This window comes from Carassius gibelio, chromosome B8 (assembly GCF_023724105.1).
Source record: "Carassius gibelio isolate Cgi1373 ecotype wild population from Czech Republic chromosome B8, carGib1.2-hapl.c, whole genome shotgun sequence".
Classification (NCBI taxonomy): domain Eukaryota; kingdom Metazoa; phylum Chordata; class Actinopteri; order Cypriniformes; family Cyprinidae; genus Carassius; species Carassius gibelio.
This window is the reverse complement of record NC_068403.1, coordinates 9,052,265-9,068,192: the sequence shown is the minus strand read 5'-3', so window position 1 is coordinate 9,068,192 and position 15,928 is coordinate 9,052,265. Positions and strand designations below refer to the sequence as shown.

The 15,928-nt window shown below is 39.3% G+C and overlaps 1 protein-coding gene across 8 annotated transcripts in view; it reads right to left on the bottom strand.

Annotated features, from left to right (window-relative positions):
* The window catches only part of elavl4 (ELAV like neuron-specific RNA binding protein 4), a 77,878-nt gene that overhangs the window by 47,533 nt on the left and 14,417 nt on the right, over window positions 1–15,928 (bottom strand). Inside the window, exon 1 of one of the 8 annotated variants that reach the window (XM_052562528.1) lies at window positions 12,903–13,248. The exons of 6 other annotated variants lie outside the window; for them this stretch is intronic. In XM_052562528.1, the coding sequence (XP_052418488.1) occupies window positions 12,903–12,911 (9 nt within the window). In that variant the 5' untranslated portion in view covers window positions 12,912–13,248. Of the gene's footprint in view, window positions 1–11,204; window positions 11,400–12,902; window positions 13,249–15,928 lie in introns of those variants that run through there. One more of the 8 variants, XM_052562527.1, reaches the window with a different exon arrangement.

Genomic DNA, 15,928 nt, shown 5'->3' with positions numbered 1-15,928 from the left:
CTCTGTGTGTATTGATTTTTATTTTTCTCTCCCCGTGTTTTGCGTGGGCTCTCCTGCTCAGTGGGACACCTCCTCCAGAGCCCTCGGGTCAGACTGCCACTCCGGCAGATCAATCAGGGCAGTAATGTGGGACGGCATGCGCCAAGACTGCTCCGCTCCGGCACCATCGATCCGCATCTACTTTACCAAATGGATTTTTTCTTCTCCGCCCTCCCTCCATCCTTTCTCTCATTGAGTACCTCTCTCCTTCTTATTCTTCCTCTGAGGGACTTCGAATAATAAATGCATTGGTATAAAAGCAATTTTTCATTTAACTTTAGCTTGACACATTTTCTTCTTCCCACTCTAGATGAAGTCCGGTTTTATGTTACGCCTGATCGATAGAAGCTTCCAAGGCGGTTCTCCCATAATTTCACTGACTTTCTCCCCTGGGTGATAATGATGGGCCTGGTCCAGTGGATAGCAGAGGACCACACCCTGATCACATTACCCCATCATTAGAGCGAGCCTCATTTGATCAGTAATGAAGGCTGCTGTTCATTTGGCCTATGCCTCGTGTTCATTCTTAGCATCTGTTCTCAGAGATGGGTTCCATGCTCCCGTCTATGTCCAATGAATGTCTCAGAGGAATTACTCTGACCTTTTGCCGTTCAAAGGCGGGATTCGCTTCCTGGGGTGACTCAGGGTGACTGTATAATGACAGGGCTGTGGAGTAATAGGCGAGGTTGAATACAGGCCACTGCAGAAACATAAACACTAGAATGCTGAAAGCCGTGATCCAGGGATTCACAAATTTATGATGCTTGAGCAGTTTTATGTTAATAAAGAATTAGGATTTTTAAGCAGTTGAATTTTATGTCATCACATTGTAAATACATTTCAAATGTTAATACGTGATTTTCCTAGCTTCAGATGATATAGCCTACCAGATATAATAAAGCTTGTCTTCTCTTTTCAAAAAACACCATCCAGTTTTTTTTTTTATTGTCCAAATGGAAATCATATAAGCTGAAAAAAATAAATACATACATTTCTCACTTAAATGCCTGGATAATGGACAGATGATTGATTGTCTGAGGGTTTTATTTGCTTGAAACCATTATCAGAGATTTTAAATAATGAAAAATACATGAATACAGATTGACACAGCAAGCATTTGGGGTTAGGTACAAAATTTTGGTTCTGGATTCTAAAACTCTTGTAAGAAAAGAAAGAAAGGAAAAGGAGGAGATGCAATGAAAGGAACTGGAAAGATGATTGGAGGACAGAAATGTGAGGGTGTATGTGGGGGACGGCAGCATCAGTGACACAGGCCGTGTTTTTCCTTTGGGCTACAGGTCTGGTGAAACACCTGCATCTCTCCCTACCCACTCTCTCCAAATCTCGCAACGGTGACCTCATCAGCTGACCCCACTCTCTTTCTCTCTTACTCTCTCTATCCACCGTCGCTCCTTTGCAGTTTCCCCCTCTCTCTCTCTGGATGAATGGCTGTATTTTCTCTCAGTGCGTGGGATCTCCTTGGCCTTAAATTAACCTCTCTTGCAGATCTTCTGTGGAGACGAATTAGCGCCCATCGTGACAGTGTGGCTAATGTGTTGGTGAGGGTTCAGCAGAGTTTTCAAATAAAAAAGGCAAAAAAAAAAATGCAATGCTGTGCTGATGAACTGCAATGCAAAAATGAATGTTTTCATGAAGTTACACAACTGCGGTACATGCTGATAAAGATTAAAAAACAAACAAATGCAGCCACAATAATACGAAATAGTCAAATAGAGCTGAATTTCTGAGCAGCATGTTTGCGTTTTGCATAATCCACTATCTAGTCCATGCTGCCATGGGGCCGCTGGCTCCGTTAGCCGCTGGTAGTGGCCCAGCTCACTTCCAAGGCAAGCAGAAAATTGGTGAGCATCTTGATTCAGGGATGACACTTAAATTTGTGTGGCTCCAGTGACCAGTTCTATCCTCAGGGTCCGGATGGAAATATGAGAGAGTTTGGCCCTCTGCCTGCTTCAGCCAGCCCATAGGACTCACATCCTTCAGGCAGTATGGGGTAAGCGGTCTGCTGGGCCTGGCTTTGCGCACACACACACCCACACACCCAGTAGCATGCCACTGACATAGTCCAGCCCCAGGCCATCCCTTTGATATCTCTCGTGGACACAAACACTGCTTGTGACGCTGAGAAGCCTTCACTATCAGACGTGAGGCTATTGTGTCATATTAAAGCAGATTTAACGGGAGAGTATTTGGTGGATGTGTCTTTAAAATCGCTCAGATCTGTGTTATGAAATGCGCTTTATTGCAAGGTGATGATCAAAATGAGACAGGGGAGTTCTTTTGGTGTGTGCGCATGTTGTCCTTGTCTGTCAACTAGCCTTGGACCACGAGTTGATTGTCAGTGACAGGCTCAGAGATACACTGCCCACCCCCACACACTCTTTCTCTTTCACATACCCTTCCACTTGCTCTATCTAACCCCTACATATATTATAGATATTGCACTAGTGCCTCCCACCATCAGGGGACTTCTGCATTTCAATAAAGGTGACCTTGCCATGTCTGCATGAGGAAATTTCTAAGCAACACTAAGAGTGGGCGGTATGACCAAAGTATTACATCAAGGTATGAGTAATTTTAAATCACATAATGGTATATATCACAATATAGTTATTTTTGTTGGGGGAAAAAAAAGAACTGACCCCTAAATACTATATATATGAACAGTTACATTGACAAGATGTTATCTATGATATGTTAGGATGTAAAAAAAAATAATATATATATATATATATATATATATATATATATATATATATATATATATATATGTGTGTGTGTGTGTATGTGTGTGTGTGTGTGTGTGATATGTGTGTGTGTATCACTCCACCCCACCAGTGTAATATATATATTATATATAATATATATATTATATATTACACTAGTAAAAATAAATATGTTGTTATATGTATAGAAATGTAAACAACATTTCTACACTGGGTCAAAAATGAACTGTATAAAAATGTTCCACTTTCTATGAAATGTTAGTCAAGTATTATGTAATAAAATTGTTTGCTTTGTAAACACACACACACATACTGTAACTATGTAGTAGTATTTTTTGTCCTATCACAGAATATTTGTCTTTCTACACAGTCCCACACTGTGCAAATGCAGTCTTTTCTCAGATATCTCCTCTGTCAAGGTTGTGTGTATATGTGTCCTGTCTCTTTAGTTGTGCAAGTGTGTCTCTGTGGTTTTCTTTTACTCTGTGCATGCAGTATGCAGGCTGTGTCAGCTCCAGGTGGGGTGTTGACATGGCTGTAGGTAGCTGGCAGGTGGCAGAACAGTGCCGCACCTGCGCCAGGCAGAGAGAGAGAGAGAGAGAGAGAGAGAGAGAGAGAGAGCAGCCTCATTCCTCCGTGCCCTGGAAACTATGCATACTGTGCACTCCTGAACCTCTCCGGCTAACAAGCTGCTTTACCAACTAAAAATCACATTGAGGCTATATAGACGAGTTTTAAAGTTGCGCTTGGGAGCCCTTGGTGAGTATTGCATTGAGTGTGGAGAGCTGGTAAAATGAGGATGAATGTGTTTTGTTATGCGGAGAGTGAAACCCAGCTAAAGACCTTGCACCATATATTTGTCTTTTAATTATTTCTTCTGTTTAAGCTTGTCATGCAATGTTTGCTCATTATAAAGAAACATTAAAAGCTTTACAAATAGCCTGAAAGTAGATGTGTGTGTTTGTGTGCGAGGGGAATGTAAGGAAGGGAAGACGTGCACGCACTGTAAGTCAGCTAACTGCGGTCTCAAGTTCCTGAGAGGATGAGGTGGGCTTCTTAACACATAAACACACTGATCTTTCCTTCTTTCTCTATTTTTCACTCTAACACACCACACACATGAGCTCTGGTTAATCCAATCACAGCCTCCTCATCTTCCTGCAGCCTCTTTCTCAAAGTCCCCTTTTTCCACACGCTCTCTTTTCCAAAACATTATCTCTTTTTTCCCCATTTCCATTCCAACACAACACACAATTCCTCCATCAATCTCTCTTCTCATTCCCCTGTGGTGTTTTGTTTTCCCTTACCTTCTGCATGTTTTAACCATTTTTCTTCACCAGCATTGGACTTTCTCTTTGCACCAACAAACTAATTTTCTGCCTTTTTTCATACTACAGGGAAGAACTACGGTCTGACAGAACTTCAGGGAAATGAAAAAGCCATATATATTATATATATATATATAAAAGAAAAAAAATCAGATGCCTTGATTTTGTAATTCTGGGTAATACAAAAATTTTATGTCTGCCGAATCTCCGTAGTATTAAAATGGTATACTATAAAAAAATTAATAAACACTAGAAACTAAACTTATTTTAAATGCTACAAGTGAACAAGGCATCACAACAGTGTAATGTACAATATGAAAAATATAAATTTTAAGATTTACTAAAGATTACATTGAACATTGTTTTTAAATTATTATGTTTAAGTAAAGTAAAAATCCAGGAAATTAGCAGACATGCAGTATAATTTTTATCTTATAGCACCCAAAATATGTCTGATACACTGTAAAACACATTTTAATGGCCGTGAATAAATTATTTTGTAGTCCCTATCTTTAACCCTCCAAAACTCACAGCTGGTGGAGAAACATCTCTATGCATGAAGTCAGTTTAGTTATTAAGTTCTGCACTCAAGCTCATAAAAGAAAGTAGCTGCAAGACAGAGCGGCAATCCCACAGCATCTGCTTTAATAAGAGAACGCCTGGGTAATTGATGGAAGATTGACTGAATTACTAACTAGCACAGGCAGCTAATAAATAGCACCAATCTCAATATGAGAGACAAAGAGGTGAATGAAATTCAATCTGTTAACCTCTTCATATATGTCAGGGCTAGAATCTACTCATATACTGCATGCTCCAAAATGCAGATGAATGGGTGTCATTTACAAGAGGTCATTTCTTCTCCCTGCTCTTCTGCAACTATATTGCAGTGATAGACTTTACTGTCATCTTGTTTTTACAAAGCTGAAATGACCTAAACGCTGTGTCAACACGTCTCCAGGATGTCCTTATTTCTTTGGAGGTGGGGATATAAAGAATAGCATTATGAGGGAATGGCCGACCTAATGTGTTCCATAGCAGCTGGTTAGATAAAACCTCTGCAGAATATCAACGAAAGCAGCAAATGTGTCATGCATTCAAAAGAGCAGATTAATCTACCAATGCCAGGGTACACTGTAATTGAAAATGTCTACAGGGGGCTATCTATGCTCATCTATAATGTAAAAAACATAGGGTTATCCTCATAGAATCCCTCAGAATCAGAGTCCAGTGATGATTGTGCATAATGTATGGGGAATACTGCTTTTTCTTTTCTTTTTTGCATTCTGGTTCGTGCTTGGAATAGTGTTTGTCTGATGTTGTTTTACTAACCATGGCTTTCTGATTGTAGCTTTTTGGAGACCTAATGGAATAAATGCTTGGCTTCTCTGAGGAAAAAAAGCAGGGTGTGTTTGTATAAGGGAAGACATTTGCTCCCGGACAAGACAGCAACTTCTGCTAAAGGTCTGCTCTCACCTCTAATCAGCCTAACTCCTCTTGACAATGAGATAACAATCTGAGCAGATCCACAGGGGCAAGAATTCACGCAAAGCAATCCCTTCATGAAATGCCAATGGCGGTATCTATGGTTACTGTTTTGGGGAAGACGGTTTTTGTGGGCCACCACCTTTGCCCTTTCTCAGTTGTGTGGGAGCTACTGTGCCTGTTAAACTCCATAACCCTTCTCTGCTGTGACCTTTGACCTCCGGGCACTGATATTCAGAGAGAGCAACTATCTTTGACATTTATATCCATGTTCCCTTTCTCGTCTCATTTCTTCTAATTGTATCCCCTTTTTACCCACGGCAAATGAGCACAAATAAAATCTCTCCTCAAGTGTGCTCTTTTGAATGCCATACCTTCGTCACATTATGCTATTTTTTTTAAATGCATCAGTCATTTTAGTCACAAAGCTATGGGTTGTAAAGGTTTTAAAGCTTTAGATTTCTGTATGATTGTGTGAGGCAAGTCACCGTAATGTGAATGACCTTGAGATGTCCTTTAGCATCACGGGAGACAGGTCAGTTAATTGGCTAATGGGCAGGAGAGAAAACGCAACTGCGTTTGCAATAGCGCGAGTAAAGACTCGCCTGCTGCTGTCTTTTCCTGGGGTGCAAAATGTAGATCAGAGAAATGTGCAGTTTGTGCACAGTCTCAAGAGAGCCTGCCACTCAAATCCGAACGCCTGTATGAATTCCAAAACACACAGGCAGAAAGAGAGAGAGAGAGAGAGGGAGGGGGAGCCAGGAGAAGGAATGAAACAAAGAAAGTGGGATGGAGGATGAGGGAGGTCGGAAGCTAAAATGATAGGGGATAAGAGCCAGCTTGAAAGAAATGGGCGGTAATGCGCTTCTTTCACCTTTCTCTGTTTTATCTTGTAATTCAACTCTAACCAACAATCACTGTTTGTGATCAAGCCTCTGGTGAACATTATATATATATATATATATATATATATATATATATATATATATATATATATATATATATATATATATATGCAATATGTATCTGGAGAGACATCTGTCAGTGTGCCAGATGAGTGGTTTGTTGTGTTGGTAAGCAGGTTGTGTGTTCTGTGTAGTATTTTCGACCGATTATCGTCTGTCTGTGCGTGGCACTTTGAATTTGCGCCAGAGGAATTATTATGCTTGCGCTTGTGAAGCCTGCTCGCTCCCTCTCTCCTTCTTGCTCTCTGCTTAGCTTTCTGCAAGGAAAATGAGGATGAATCAAACTGAGAAATCACTGTGGACGCCTATTAAAATTTAAACCTGAACATTTTGTTGCTATTCATGTATATTTAGCTTTGACATAATAAAAGGCCTCTTTGCAAAAGGATATTATTAAGATTATATCAGATTATTATTCATAGCACATTGTTCAATTGTACCTAAACCTTATTAATACATTAGAATAGATACAATCTTTTTTAACGTAACAGGCATTCGATTTGCCCCAGTTTTTTCCGGTGATGCTCTTTCAAATATAGATAATTTGGTTATGTTTCATTCATCGGTGTATTTTTTTATATTTCTGCTCAAAATGATTTAGAACAATAAAAAGACATGTTATCATTAATAACAATTATTAAATTACAGTAAGGCAAAGAAGTTAGTGCTAATAATATAGCATCTATAGTATAAACTTGGAACATTTTGCATACTTTGCTATCTTACTTTTGAAACACTTTTCTCGACTAAGCCATTTTTGAGAACTAAGAGACTTTTCTCATTTGCCTTCTGCAGGAAACAACGGAGATGTTAAAGAGATATCTCTTTCCTATGGGCAGTTTTTATCTAAACATCTAACAGATAAATTTTAATTGAAGCTCAAAATTTACAAGTACAATTTCTAAGGTTTTCTTCGTCGATTTACTCGCTTCTCATTTGAACACTAAGGGTAAAATTCTCCCAGAAGTGATGTGATCACAAATATGGAATGTGATGAAAGCTCACATTAGCTACTGAAATCTTCTCTGAGTTATTTAAGTCTGAATCTGAGACTTGTCTAATAAGCGCATTCTGACTTCACCTGTCAGTGCGCTCTATCCTCCCTAGAGCTGGATGTTCAGTTACCTCAGTAACTCTCAAGGCATTTTCTCTAATCAGTTGGCAGAGTGAGGCTCATTCAGTAATTACATTCAGAGGTTACATTTGTGTTCTAAATCTGTCAGAGCCGTTGAAAACGATTAAGTATTAGGATACTTTTTCAAATCGGAATGAAGAGCATAGCAAATAGATTACAGAGTGCTGTTTACTCTTTTAAAGATGCCATGTCGAAATGGCAGCAAGAGCATAAAGACTTAAATATGGTATCTGGCATGGATTCTTATTATAAAACTATACCGCAAAGGCTACACTTGCCAATAATGTTATTTAGCAGATATATAAAAGACTCGCACATATTCTTTTGTCCTTTTATCTTAAATGTTGTGTGCTAAATCAAATGGATGAAAAGTGAATCCGGTTTTGTGTTGTTATTCTATCTATGATTGTAGACACGACATTTTAGCATGTCATGTCTAGCTTCCCTTCAATAGCCGTATTTCAATAGCCGTGTCCCAGGTTATCTGATCTAATGTTAATCATTTGTTATGTCTTAATAAGCGGAGGAGTCCATTTACTGCTATTATAATACATTTATCATTGGCACATCCTCTGATTCCTTCAAAATTAAAGTGCCCCTCTTATGCCATTTCCAGTGTTGCCTTTCATGCAGTAAGAAATGTAGCTATATGTGAATGTAAACGATCTGCAAAGTTGTAAAGTTGAAAGTGCACAATAAATAAAGTTATTGTCTCCCAAAAAAAGAATCAACTGAGTACAGTCTAGACGAGTCATTAATAATTCGAATCCCACTTCCGTGATGGCTACACATTATGGGATAACACATTTGCATAATGCGCGCCTATGTTCTGCATTGGGCTGGCTGCAAACTTGACCCTGCTCACAATCACATCAACGTGGGATTCACAAAATGTAGACAAAAAGATAGATCTGTATCCTGTTTATTTGGTCCAGCTGCTCCACTGATTCACAGCGTTCAAAATACAGAACTATTAAAATATGTGTATCGTTTCCGACACTGCTGTATGCCGTAGACCAATCACAACAGAGTAGGCCATCTAACCAATCGGAGCAGGGCAGACCAATCAGAGCAGAGACTGAATATTTGAACTGCTTCGAACAAATCGTTTGAGAATCCCTGGAAAATGAGGTGATATTAAATGCATAATTTTATAACACGAAAGTGTTTTTTGGCATGTAATCCTATTGTAGACTCCCAAAACAATATTAGGAAACTTAAAAATGGCATAATAGGAGCACTTTAAAGCAATATTTGTTCTTGGACCCAACTGTCAATTTTTATTGACATTTTCTTGTGTCAAAAAAACTTAATAGCTATTCAGTCCAAGCATCTTCAAATTAATATCTTATAATCTAGACAAAAAGTTTCAAAAACAGAATAAATATGCCTTTATATTGAAAAGCAATACTGAAAGTACCTTGCCTGAAATACTGAAACCTGCACAGTGAACCATGTTTAAAACTCAGGTGGAAGGCGCCACCGTCTGAGGGCTCGTTGCAAAAGCACTCCAAGGCAGTCGATCAGATGGATGCTGCGGTTCTCCTGCAGTGGGAACTGTGAGGGATGGATGCAGTGGTGTCACACGCTTGCAAAGCCCCAGAGTCTTCACGGCCAGAGGGGGGCAACCTGAGCCTCTACTTTAACTCTCAGAAATATCAAGTGGCCCACTTTGACACTCAGCTGTCATGTGTAGTCATGCTGTGTGGAGAGGGGTGCAAACTCTTCCACCCAGCCATCACACATCCTGGGGCACTTTTCCCACCCCTGCTGCCCAGATTTCAGCATCTCGGCATCTTGTCTCCCACTCTCTCTCTCTCTCAGTTGTCCACCTGCGCCCTCATCCATCCCTTTTTAATATGCAGTCCAGCTTTAGCCTTATTAGCATTGATATGCAACCTTGGAGTCGGACAACAAAGGAGAAAGCCCTAAAGCAGAGTAGTGAGGCTGTTTGGAGGAGGGAGTGAAATTATGAGGAAGGATAGAGGTGAAGTAGAGGTAGGGAATAAGATGTGAGGTGAAAGAAGAGGAGAGGCTGTGTCTACGTGGCCATAGTTCTGTGTAATGGCCGTTAGGAGCGCATGTAGCTGGGATGTCAGCACTGCGGAGGAGGAGGAGAAATGTATAGGCCTATGTGGAAGCTATTTACCTTACCTTTAACTTCCTCCTTGCCTCCCACACCTTATTACCTCTCTCACTATAAGAATCGTGGACAAGCCCCCTCACTGCCCCAATGTTTTTTTTTTCTGCAAAAACTGTGTTTTTACCTCACTCACACAAAAGAAAGGTGGCAGGAGGTAAGGCAGGGATTCACTGTTGGGAATCGCTTTCTTTTCAATTAGCATTTTGATTGCGTGTTAAAGCCCACACACAAACAGTCAAACATTTGCTTGAAAAATGAATAATGCTGCCCACATTTAAATTTGAACATGCACCGCTCAGATGGGGGATTTGACAGTCACTACAACTTAGTAAATACATATATCTGTGCTGCCTTGGCCATTCGAAATGATGCAATTATGTTTTCCAGCTTTATGTGATGTGCTAACACAGGCCTAGGTCTTTTCTTACCCAGCTTCATTTGTAAGCTTCCCTACTTCCCTTTTCTGTCTCTCTCTCTTCATTTCTCTCTCTCGGGGAGAGTTGGTTCCTGGCAGGCACAGTCTCCCACTAGCCTGGTGACAGCCGGGGGAGGCAGTTTCTGAGCCCTTAGTCAACAATGGACACATACACTAGCACAACACACACACAGCGCAGCATGTTTAGTGCAGCCTGCCCTACCTCTATCAGAGAAGATGGGCAAACACAGGCAATGATCTCCAGACGTGCCTGAACACTAACTACACTATGTATGGAAACACACCCTCACACACTGCCTTATAGATTCTCAAGCACACGTACACACGAGGTCACTCCCACTCATTCCCATTTACAAACTTACACTCTGGCATGTACGTTAGTACACAGTTACACAACCTTCTACGTATTCATCGTCTTCCGCCTAAATGTGAATTTTATACAAATTTTAAAGCATTTGTTTGGTAAATCATAAAGAAAAATGATACAATCATCACATTAATCAAATGAATTATACGGCTGTATCCTTTTGACAGATCAAACCGGAGTGACGAGTGTTAAATTGAGAATGAAAATGGAAGATGAGAGCAAAAAAAAAAGGTGAGCATTAAGATTTAACACTGCCTCTACATCGTAAATGGAGTTTAAACTGCAGCATATAAGAACCTGCTACACCTGTGCTTTCTCTCCTCTCATCTCCTCTCCACTCTTCTCCTCAGCCTTGTTCTCAAATAAAGCTCCTCTCATCCTACATAAGGGGGAGGAGTAGCATGCAGAATTGAAAAAGAGGAGAACGAATAGAGACAGACAGAGAGAGACTCCAATGCTGCCACTGCAGCTGCAGGCAGTGAGACACAGCAAGGGCAAACACACACTTGCGCACTCACACACACACACGCTTGCCTGCACAAAACCACCGCAGCATCCTTACCATCTTAAACCCGTTCCACTCCATTTGTAAGTCGGCGGGGAGAGTTCACGCCTATAGCCGTGCTAATGTCTCCTCACTTGGAGATCTCTCTTGGTCTCTCCTCTCTCTCTCTGTATGTGTCTCAGCGGTGGCGAGGCAGCGTGTGGCCAGCGGGAGAGAGAGTGGGCATTCCTCCTCTGAGTGAGGCTGCTTGTGAATGCATGGGCTTCGGCAAGAGCTGAACGCTGCAGCCCCACTCCCTGCCCCCTCCTCATTGGTGAGATCAGAGCAGCACCCTCCTCCTCACTTCTCTCACTGGCTGCCTCAGCTGTCCGTCGTCTGCGCTACTCTGGAAAATTAACACTTTCGCTCTGGCAGCCTTGCAGACGGAGGCACAGGCGCTTCGGCTAGCAGAAGCCCTTTCAGAAGCAGCAAAGGCAATCAATCGCAACTGAGGTCTCAGCTTGAGTTAGAGCGGACTGATTGCACCTACAGGCATTATGGTAATAGGGTGCCTGTGCAGCACTACTAATTAATGCAAGTTAAAAGCATGCAATGATTGCAGAGTATGTTTAAGCTTTTATATATTCCTACATATAGGTATACTGTCGGTTAGATGGTCATTATTGCAGGTTTTATTTTGCAATGAAGACCTGCCGACTTTATTCCATTATTCCATTATTCATTTTATTTTAGGGCTAAATACAATACCAACAATTAGGCTAAATAAATACTTTAACAATGAATATTGAATTTAATTGAAATTATTTTTACACTTGTTTGATAAAACAGAACATCAACATTAACATGGTTCGAAACAGCAGTGAATTACACAGTGCTGCCCTTGACAATGGTCATTATTTGGAAATATTTGACCACTTTGACTACAATTTGTCTATATATATATATATATATATATATATATATATATATATATATATTTATATATATATATATATATATATATATATATAAGTACTGTCAAACAATTAATCGCGATTAATCACATCCAAAATAAAAGTTTGTGTTTACATAAATATCATGTATATATAAATACAAACACATGCATATATAAGAAAACTATGTTATGTTTATATATTAAATATATTTACATACAATAAAATAATATAAATATGCAAATGTATATTCATGTAAATATTTTCAAAATATATACTGCATGTGTGTGTATTTATATATACATAATACATATACACAGTACACATATATTTTGTAAACAAAAGCTTTTATTTGGATGAGATTTATTTTATAATTATTTATGTATATTTATACACATTCAGTGTATTGCTATCAAAAACTGCAAAAAGTAGTTTCAATAGAGTTAAGCAATTAAGACGCCAAATGTTTAGTCAGTGTTAAATGTGAGACGAAACGTGTTTAATTACATAGACCACATTTGTTATCTACTGAGCATCAGATTCAAGAAGGCACAGGTTACTGATCACACACCTGCTCTTTGTACAAACCATAACTGCACGCACATTCACTCACACACGCGCGCGCAAAATGAGCTCCCTAGAATAATATTCTGTCTTCATCCCTATTGTCGCCGTTTATGTGATTAACAGAAAGGAAAAGAGCGAAGCTAAAATTATTATAACGAGTGATGAAGCCCTTCTTAAGGCTGAGCATAACGGTGTTTCAGTGATTTCCACTACAGTGTAACGTAACGTAGACGTCAATTGCGAGCACATTACTCACCATGACCATTCTCCTGTCCGGAGGTGAACGGGGAAAAGAAAAAGCTCGTTCTTTTATTCAAAAACCCGGTCAAAAATATAAACGTTGCGCTTTAAAGCGTTTTAATTTGAGGGGGAGTCGTTCCCGAAAGTCTTGATGGTGTCGCGTGGACCCAAGGACAGTCAGATGCAGACAGGTCGGTTGAGAGATGGAGAGACGGAGTCGGAAACTTACGGCGTCGGTCGGAGAGTGTCGATTTATTCGTCTATTAAGGGGGAAAGTATCCAAAATAAAACAATAAAAACAAAAAAGATCGGTTCCCTCATTCACTCTGTGGAGCTAGTAGTGCGAGCTTCCCTTTTTTCCTTCTCACCATTTATGGAACGTAGAGTCAGGCTACAGTGAGATCTGATTGGCTGGGCGGGGACAGACAGGGGTGGCGCGCGCTGCTCTCGAGGAGACGGTTGGAGAGGGTGAGGCGCGAGTCATTGGGGAGCGTCGTGCCTTTGGGGAAATAGTGGCTCTGATTGACAGCTAATTTGACCTTCGCTTGCAAGTGGGAGACAGGTACAAAACGTTTTGCCTTTAAGTGTAGTCTGTCAAAAGCAAACTGTATCTGTGATGACTAGGTTAATAGATAGGGATTCATTTACTATTTGGAACCTGAGGGAAAACGCAAATTCACACAGTGTATTTTACCTCACTATCGAGGTAAGCAAATATTTTTTTAAAAGGAATTTATTAATGTATTTTTTACGTTGTTTTGCAACTCGAAAATTGTTTTTAGATTGTCACACGCAATCTGTTGTGCAATACAAGTTGTAAGTTGGAGCCACTAGCAAAGTTACCTGCAGTAACGTTACCTAAGACTTTTTAAACAATTTATGTTAACACAAGTGTTGGTATATATTTGTGATATAAACATTTATATAATAACTTTTTACAAGTTAAAATTGCATCCTGGTTCTTATTAATTCAGGAAACATATTTTAAGTCCGCAACTAAAATAAAACATTCTGTTTGTGTATAAAGCAAAAAGAACAAATCACGCTTATGTCAGAGAAAGTATTTGAAATGTGAAATGAATGTGAAATCATTTATATGTTTACATACATATATATGTGAAATGTGAAATAATTTATGAAGAATTAATGTAACCTTACTGACTTTATTTAGTAACTTTATCGCTAATAATAATCACCAATAACAATTGCAAACAGTTTTATACATTTTATTTCTGATATCTTGATCTTTATTTGCAGTATCTTGATGTTAAATTAACTATCTAAATTACTTTATTTCAAAAAAAGTCTTGTTATTGCTTCTCAATGTCAAATCAGTGTAGAACATCAGTAACAGCAAGACAAGCTTATTAATATTCACAAGTTTATCTTCTCATATGTGACATAACAAGCACCCCCCCACACACACTCTTAAACTCGTTCCTGCACATATAAAATTCAGTTACATCTACTAATGTGAGAAGAGCAGTCTTTGTAAAATAATGTCATCCAATCCATTAAATGTTTTCTTTCATTGTCTCTTTTCTAAATAAAACTGCAAACTGTTCCCACATTCGGTTGTTCGCAGCTGCACGCGGACTGAATCAATAATTAACCACGAGACCAGCCGCTCCCACCCCTGACAAAACCCATTTCACATCTCCACCAGTGAGGGCTGCCCGAGAGCGACTGCCTGCCGAATGAAGGGATTTCAGATTTATTTACCAAGATATGTAATTCATCACAGGCAAAAACACATTTCCTGCTTGCACCCATTTACTCCACATATACTATCCTAATGTCACACATTCAATAGGTCTTTGGGGGTCTTTTTAGTGTTGTGTGAATACATTTTGCTCTCAGGTTTGTTGCTGGGAAATAATAGGGGTGTCATTTTAATATGGTGCAGGTCTTTGTGCTGCTGTACTGGTACAATAGAACAAATCACAGGGCTGAAATGGGCTAGAAAACAGCTGTGGTCCTATCATCTCTGCACCTGCACTTCCATAAACCGCGGCGGATGTCCCTCACGGTGAGCTACTGACTTGACAAGAACCACTTTTGGCATGAGAGTCCAGCACAGCCATAAAAAATGAAAGACATTTCTCACTGGATGGCCAGGCCTCACTCTTGGGGAAATTGTACTTGAGCACTCGACCCTAGAAAACCCATACTTTATGTAGACTATTTATATTCCCCGTTCTTTTCAGATGCGCTTGGCCCAGTAGCATGATGGTGTGCTTTTTGCTGATTTAAGTTCAAATGAACGCGTCTGACAAAAGTAAATGTGTTTTTATTATTAGTATTAATTAAATGTGGTTAAAAAATTTGTTATTAAAGTATCATTTAATATTTTTTTTTTTATATAATTATATTTTAATATATAATTTGTATATAATTATATTTAAATATACAATTTTACATATATATAATAGTTTAAATATAATTAAATGTGTGTGTGTTTATCCTACATGGTGGGGACAAAATGTCCCCACAAAGGATATTAAAAAATATTTGACATTGTGGGGACCGGCCTGCAATCCCCACGAGGTAAACAGTTATTAAAAATATTAAATAATGTTTATTTCAAAGTGTAACAATGCAAAAATGTTTTCTGTAAGGGGTAGGTTTAGGGTTAGAATTGGGTTAGGGGATAAAAAAATATTGTTTAATCAGGATAAAAGTAATAGAAGACTATGGAAGGTCCCCACAATTCACAGAAACAAATGTGTGCATGTGTGTAAAACATTCACATGCTAGTAAAAAAATATATATATTTAAATTGCAATGCTCAGCCCACTTCACAAAACACACCACAAACTAGTTATTGTGTTTTGCATCCCATTTTGCTCACTGAACCATGTGGCACCATGTGAGTTATGGAAGGCATTACCTTTCATCTTCCTCACAACAAGACATTAATTCAGGTCCCTCCCACCAACAGAGAGAGAGATAGGAAAAAAACTGCCTGTCATTTCATTCATATGCAGGCTTGATTCAATTATACACAGGACCTCTCATCACAGCACAGGCAAACTTGAGTTA